The sequence below is a fragment of the Lycium ferocissimum genome, chromosome 10 (assembly GCF_029784015.1).
Source record: "Lycium ferocissimum isolate CSIRO_LF1 chromosome 10, AGI_CSIRO_Lferr_CH_V1, whole genome shotgun sequence".
NCBI classification, from domain to species: Eukaryota; Viridiplantae; Streptophyta; class Magnoliopsida; order Solanales; family Solanaceae; genus Lycium; species Lycium ferocissimum.
The window spans coordinates 9,018,878-9,026,544 of record NC_081351.1 but is presented as its reverse complement, the minus strand read 5'-3'; the positions used below and the strand labels follow the sequence as shown (position 1 = coordinate 9,026,544).

Below are 7,667 nucleotides of genomic sequence, written 5' to 3'. Positions count from 1 at the left end.
TGACATGAATATAATATAACATGAGTAAAACCGACATAATATATATGTGGGAGAGCCTTAGTATAACCGACAACATGAAATCACCACGTGAGAACGTAGAGTCTGGTACACGCTCGACCAACAGAGCAATCCCAACCTTTGCTTGGGTATGAGACATGAACAATGACATGAAATGATCCTATCAATAGTCTGAAGGTATCGTCCTAACTCGGTGGAGCGATCCTTACCCTACGTAGTTTCAAGTGGTCTGCACATTCTCGGTAAACCTATGCTACTCCCAAAACATGAACATGAATATATGTGGCATCTGAGCCCATGGTATTTTTTATAACATGACTTGTAAGCATGACTTGTAAGCATGGCTTGTAATCATGACTTGTAAACATGAGTTATAAAATGACTTGTACGTATAATATTACTTGTATATAGAGTAATATTGGTTCATGACTTGTAATTGAGAACCCATGGAATTCATAACATGAGTATTTGTATATTACAGACAGTTTCATAGTAATCGAAATGATATTCATGATACAATTAATGGAAACATGATTGAGCATAATAACATATAAATATTGACATATATCTAGGGTTTATCATGAACTGAGACATAATTTTCTAACTCTGAGGAGAAGTCGTATTTTCATGGATTAAACGTGGCATGGGAAGAGCAATGATCCTACACATGGATAGAAGCCCTACATACTTGTAATTGTTCCAATCTAACGAACTAAACTTCTTCTCTGACGAAGAACACCAAAACCATAGCTTTGAATCCCTTGAGAAGGATTTACCTTGAAAATCCTATGTTTGGTTGAAGAATCATGTTACTAATCATAAATTAGAGTTAGAATTACATAGAAATTGTTAGAGCGATCTTACCTTGATGTTGGAGGATGAGGAGAGGAGAAAAACGGCTGCTTAGGGCTTTAGAACGAAGTTGGAACGTCAAAAATGACATAAAATGACCTAAGGGTCGCTTTTATAGGCCCGGGGCAAAGTACCCCTTGGTTCGCTGAGCGAGCTCCAAAGTGAGCTCCCCCCTCGCTCTGTACCTCTTTGAGTGAGCTCCAGGGCGAGCTCAAGCCTCGCTTGGGCACTCGCTCAGCGAGCTCCCAGCTCGCTTTAGGGGCTGCCGAGCGTAGTTTAGTATAACAGACATAACTTTTTGTATAAATCTCCATTTGAGCTGCACCATATATCGCTGGAAAGGTATCTCAAAGGGCTACAACTTTTGTGTTTTAAGTTTTCTCAAATTCCCAATGGATTTTAACGAAATGAGGCTGGAAGACAGACTTATCGAAAACTTAGCCGATTCTCGTCTTGATTCCAAGATAGCTATTTCCACCAAAAATCATCCCGATGGGACTTCATACGGCTAAAATTTCACGTTAACACTCATTTAAAACATTCACACCTAACCCAGATTTATGAAATATTACATGAGTATTGTCTTTCTTATCCGTGCATACTAGTAGTCGTAGTATTACTTTTGTAGGTCTGGAATTCTATAGTATTTTGCCATGCCTTTCTAAAAATTTATTATTAATAATTAATAAATCTTATTAAGTAACTTGTGGTATTTATAATTTACCTTTATCTTTTAATAATTATATCTTAATGTACTAAGTTATGAATATTCCTCATAAGGGTTTAAGTGTATGATTTTCTTAATATATGTGGGCGGAAGTGCTTAATTTTAAAATACATGAGGTGTATTAGAAACTAAATCATATATGGGAATGTTTAGTGCAATAAAATCATGTTTCCCGCCATTTTTGTCCCTTTCCCTTCAGCGCCGTTTCTCCCCTTTCCTTTCTACTCTCCAATTGCCGCCTGAGATTTCTCATCTCGCAGTGCCATCGAGGTAATATAACTCCTCCACATTTTTCGATTTCGGATATCGAGTTTCTATTCCAATGCTCATATGGTTTTCTGTTGTTTTACTTTTTGAAAGTGTAATGATTAAGCTCCTGTTTGGCCATAGATTTTGAAGTTGTGTTTGGATATGCATTTTACTTGGAAAAAAATATTAAAGTTTTGTGAGTGGAGGTGAAATTTCTGAGACCAATTTTTTGGAGCTTGACATTATTTTGAAGATAAATTTTCAAAATCTGATCAAATTTCATGGCCAAACAGATATTATTCTAAAAGTTTTCCTCTGATTTTGTATATTTTCCGTTTGTTGGTTGGTTTTCACCGTTTCAGGTAATTAAGGTCGTTTCACTATTTTTCTGTGTTTTAGAGTGATTTACTTTCTCTTCTTCTGGGAACTGCTTTGGTTTATCTTCTGTTTTATATTTGTTTTCTTTTTTATCCTGCGGTTTCTATATGCTTTTGTTTCTCTATATTTTTATTAATGATATTTTGGAGTGGTGGTTAGACCTATATTGTTGTATGGGGTAGAGCTCTGGCCCGTCAAGAACGCACACGTTCAGAATATGTAGGTAGTGGAGATGTCGATGCTCAGATGGATGTGTGGGCATACTAGGAGAGATAGGATTATGAACAAAGTTATACAAGACAAAGTTGGAGTGACCTCTGTTGGCTGATAAGATGAGGGAAGCGAGGTTGAAATGGTTCGGACATGTGAAGAGGAGGTGCGTAGATGCACCAGTAAGCAGGTGTGAGAAGTTCGCTATAACACGTTTTAGGAGAGGTAAATGTAGGCCGAAGAAGAACTGGGGAAGGTGATTAGAAAGGATATGACATATCTTCAGCTTACTGAGTACATGACCCTAGGCAGGAAAGTATGAAGTTCGAGAATTAGTAGAGGGATAGTAGGTAGCCAGAGTGTTGTTGTACTTTTATGTGGGAGAGGCAGGGCATTAGTGTCCTCTTCTCCTTATTTAGTAGTATTATTTAGGATTTGCGTAGTATCTTCTTCTTCAATTTTTACTAATACTTGTTGCTTCATTTGCTTTGTTCATCTTGCTATTTTGCTGTCATTATTTTCCTTTCAACCCTGCTTTCATTACTCTTCTTTTGAGCCGAGCGTCTATCGAAAACAACCTCTCTACCCCACAAAGGTAGGGGTAAAGTTTGCGTACATCCTACCCTTCCCAGACACTACTTGTTGGATTATACTGGGTATGTTGTTGTTGGTGATCTCAATTGAAGAAGCTAATTGACAAAGGCTCAATTTTCAATAATGCAAGGTTTTCTTTTTTGATGCAAAGTTCTTTCTTCTTCTTTTTGCATGATATGTGATTTCTTGTATAATCTATACCTTGCAAAGCTTCTGGTGTTCTTCTTCATTCTTTTCTTTCATTTCCACTTTGAACTGAAATTTTGAATATCAGAACACTCAAATTGTGATAGCATTCTTCTGTAGGCTTGCAAGGGAATTGAACAAATTGTAGCTGGTGGTAAAGCAATTGTTTACATTTCTGAAGAACCTTTCAATGGCAGAAACCCCAAAGAAGAAAGCCAAACAATCCCTTAATACAACCCCCATTAAGCAACAAAAACCATTGCCCATTTCCAATTCATCTCCTTTGAACCCTATTATCCCTCCAACCCCACAAACCCTAAACCCCACCCCCGCCCGCCGCTCCCTCCGCCTTAGGTCCACCCCTCGGACCCCACTACCACCACCACCATCACCTCCGTCTTCTGCGGGCCTCCGCAAATCTCTCAACTTCACTCCCAAAAATGTCGCCAGTTCAGCGAAAAGAAAATCAAAGGCCAGTATTTCAACCTCCATTTCGACACCGCAACCCACTGAATCAAAAAGGAAAAGAAAATGTACAGAGAACAAAAATGTGGGTGTTGAAAAAAGAAGCATTTTAAGGGGTTGTAAGAAGAGGGTGTACTATAAAAAGGTAGTTTATGATGGGGGAGAGTTTTCTGTAGGGGATGATGTATATGTGAAGAGAAGAGAAGATGCTAGTTCGGATTACGAGGATCCCGAAGTGGAGGAATGTAAGGTTTGTTTCAGGTCAGCAGGCCGGGTAATTATGATCGAATGTGATGAATGCTTAGGAGGGTTTCATTTGAAGTGTTTGAAGCCACCATTGAAAGAGGTTCCTGAAGGGGATTGGATTTGTCTGTATTGTGAGGCGAAAAAATTAGGGAAAGTTGTGGAAATGCCCGCACCGCCCAAGGGGAAGAGACGGGTGAGAACTGCCAAGGAAAAGTTACTTGACAGTGATCTGTGGGCAGCTCGTATTGAGAGGTATGTGAACCTTTTATTTTCAATGTTTATTATAGGAACTTTTTTTGGTTTCTTCAATTCTACATATCAATATGGTTGTGATGTTTGGTTAATTGTGATATCACTGTTAAAGTATCTGGAAAGAAGTGGACCGTAACTACTGGTTTCGGGCACATTGGTATATGATTCCTGAGGAGACGGCTGCAGGAAGACAGCCACATAACTTAAGGAGAGAAATTTATCGGACTAATGATTTTGCTGATGTTGAGGTAATATAATGCTATTCTCTTTTTTGTTTACAATGTAATGATTTTTACTGTGGAAATTATATGCCTCTTATTTCCTGAGTTGAGGATTGTAAGTTAGGAAGAAAAAACTTGTCCAAAAAAGAGTTTGTTAAGGAAGAAAAATGTCCTTTAATTGTTGATCAGTTCAATCGATGAATAACTTCCCTAAAGCAAAAGATGAGGTGTTTGTGAATTTAGCAATCTATCATTAGGTGTCGCTCTTGTATAGAGTTCTCAAAGCTGAATGAGTGCAAGTGCTAAGATTTCTTTTGGGGTTTTGGATGTTATAACTAATTTAGTGGAGCAGGATTCATCCTAATGCAAAGCAGCCAAGGCCTCAACTTCTCTGCTAATCAGGCAGTCTGATATTGACGGGACATGTTCTGAGCGACCATTACATATGTTAATAAAGACTATTGATTGTGTCTGCAGATGGAATCTGTCATCAGGCATTGCTATGTTATGAATCCAAAAGAATTTGGGAAGGCGACAAATGCTGGAGATGATGTTTTCCTCTGTGAATATGAATATGACATTCACTGGCATAGTTTCAAGCGCATTGCTGAGATTGAAGATAATGATGTAGTATGTTCAAAAGAATTTCTGATGATATTTGTGGAACCTTTTGTTGATACATGTTGAAATATTTTTTTCTCATTTGGTAGGATGATGAAGAAGAGAACGATGAGGACTGGAACCCTTACGAAGATCCAGAGTCTGACGTGGAAGATATAGAATATGAAGAGGAAAACCAAAGTAGTCCGTTAACCAGACCGTCTCCAGCTCATCCATTGGCTGCAGTAAACAACTTGTCCTTTGTTTGATTCCTAGTTCATTTCTTCATATTGGCTAAGCAGAAGGCTAAATTGTTTATTTAAGTAGTGCAGAATTCAAGGAAGGGACGTTTTTTTGGACTACAAAAGATAGGTGCAAAGAAGATACCGGAACATGTGAGATCTCACAAGCTTACTGAAATTGAGAAAGCAAAAGCAACTCTTTTACTGGCAACTCTGCCCAAGTCTCTACCTTGTAGGACTAAGTATGTCTTTCCTGAGGTGTAATCTTTATGCAATTTACTTGGTATTTATCTGACAAACAAGTGCTCCCTTTTGCAGAGAAATGGAAGAGATAACTACATTCATAAAAGGTGCCATATGTGAGGATCAATGCCTGGGTAGATGCCTTTATATACACGGTGTTCCTGGAACAGGAAAGGTATCTATTGGCTCAAGAGAAGACACTTAACTGTTAACACCAACCAGTTATGTATTGTCTCTATGTTTAGGCTGGTCATACATTACTGATTTCTTTCTTGATCTGCACTGTACTGCAGACAATGAGTGTACTAGCAGTAATGAGGAATTTAAGGTGTGAAGCTGATGCAGGGAGCATTAAACCTTATTGTTTTGTGGAGATTAATGGCCTAAAATTGGCTTCACCCGAGAATATTTATAGTGTAAGTATGTAGCTCATCTCTGATGATGTAGACAATATCTGTCATTCTCTGAACTCTCAACTATTTCAGGTTATTTATGAAGCACTTAGTGGACACAGGGTCGGTTGGAAAAAGGCTCTTCACTTCTTGAATGAGCGGTTTTCAAATGCAGCTGAATTTAGCAAAGAGGACAACCGGCCTTGTATTCTACTTATAGATGAACTTGATCTCCTCGTTACAAGAAATCAAGCAGTAAATGATTCATATTTGTTTCCACCATGGTAAATATCAAGAACAGCAAATTGCCTATGTATGACCTTTTATCTTTTTATTACAGGTTTTATATAACATCCTTGATTGGCCTACAAAGCCACATTCAAAACTGATCGTTATAGGTGTGTGTACAATTTGCTGTCAGTTTCCGTCCATCTGTATTAGTTATTACATGTGAAAATAAAACGGTAGCCTCTCTCATCAACAGGTATTGCAAATACTATGGATCTTCCTGAGAAGTTGCTTCCACGGATTTCAAGTCGTATGGGCATACAAAGACTTTGCTTTGGTCCCTATAACCATCAGCAACTTCAAGAAATTATTTTAACTCGCCTCAATGGAATTGATGCCTTTGAAAAACCCGCAATTGAATTTGCTTCTAGGAAGGTTGGTCCTTCTGTTGATTTATCTCTAGAGTTTATATTCTTTTGCTGATTCTAATCATCCCAACGACATACTTGAGCTTGGGTGCTGTGTGAGAAAAAGACAAAATTAGGTTCTTAAGTATTGGGGTAGGTTTATTTGGGTCCTTAATATATAAGTATAGACAAAAATGGCCCTTTAAGTTTGTAAAAAGGAGTCGCTTTTTCTTAATAGTTACCAGATTAAAAAAATAAATAAAAATTGAGTCACTTTTAGTCCAAGGCTAACAAAGTACTGGGATAGGTTTATTTTGGTCCTTAATATATATCTAGACATAAATAGTCCTTTAAGTTTGTAAAAATGATATGAACTGATTTTGGACCTGTGCTTTAAGGGCTGTACGTTGGCTGAAGAGTTGTACATTCCTTAGTTGGTTAAGTGGTTAATAAGTTTGAGTATTTACACTTCCATATTTAGAGTTCAGTCCCTATGTTTACTTGTTTACATTTCAGTCCTTCACTTCCCTTTTGGAAGATATATATGTAGTCCATTGCTCTATGAGAGCTTATCAGTTATGAAGTACCAATTTCCTTTTCTTTAATTACTGTTTCTTCCTGTAATTTCGTATCTCAGTAGTAGTAATTACATCAGTGGTATCAGAGCACTTTCCTGCGCAGTGGGAACGTAATGGCAGGTGACATCGGAGAAATTCTCAGTCGACTGGATCGTATGGCAGTCGAGGTGGCAAACTTCAACAAGAGGGAAGCCATGAATGAAAAAGCAATACGGTAGCTCAAGGACACGATGACGGCTGGACAAACCTTGATTAGAGGAAAGGAGTTGCAATCGGAGTTCAATTGTGACGAATTGTACTCGCTGACGGAAGGTCCGATGGGTTTTGTAGGTATGGGCTCTCAATTGCAACTTCGCAGACTTCAATCTACCTCTAATATCCCTCGAAATTCTGGGTCACAATCATCTAGCCCTCCTTTCTTCATGCCACAAACTTCATCATTATCATCTTCTCTGCCATCTCCACCAAATTTGAGCTCCATTTTAACACCCCCAGCTCAAACTACACCCACCTACACACATGCTCAACCATCAATTTCTATTGGAGAAGTACCTTATTCTTTGACCTCGACATTGATTC

At 38.2% G+C, this 7,667-nt stretch overlaps 1 protein-coding gene and 1 non-coding gene across 6 annotated transcripts; both read left to right on the top strand.

Moving 5' to 3' along the window:
- Positions 1-1,737: 1,737 nt before the first annotated feature.
- Positions 1,738-7,661, top strand: LOC132032375 (origin of replication complex subunit 1-like). 5 transcript variants are annotated; one of them, XM_059421985.1, is made up of 12 exons: positions 1,738-1,867; positions 3,335-4,177; positions 4,290-4,425; positions 4,876-5,028; positions 5,109-5,243; positions 5,331-5,482; positions 5,559-5,658; positions 5,777-5,899; positions 5,969-6,130; positions 6,216-6,273; positions 6,360-6,538; positions 7,148-7,661. In XM_059421985.1, the coding sequence occupies exons 2-12, from the start codon at positions 3,405-3,407 to the stop codon at positions 7,148-7,150; spliced, it is 1,974 nt and encodes a 657-aa protein (XP_059277968.1). In that variant the 5' UTR covers positions 1,738-1,867; positions 3,335-3,404; the 3' UTR covers positions 7,151-7,661. The 5 variants fall into 5 exon arrangements, with proteins under 5 accessions (XP_059277968.1, XP_059277969.1, XP_059277967.1 ...); XM_059421986.1 differs by having other exon boundaries at positions 1,790-1,867; positions 3,303-4,177; XM_059421984.1 differs by lacking the exon at positions 1,738-1,867 and adding an exon at positions 3,067-3,158.
- LOC132035699 (small nucleolar RNA snoR28) lies at positions 4,936-5,013 on the top strand. Its single transcript, XR_009409417.1, has one exon. It is a non-coding gene; the product is annotated as a small nucleolar RNA snoR28 (small nucleolar RNA).
- Positions 7,662-7,667: the final 6 nt, after the last annotated feature.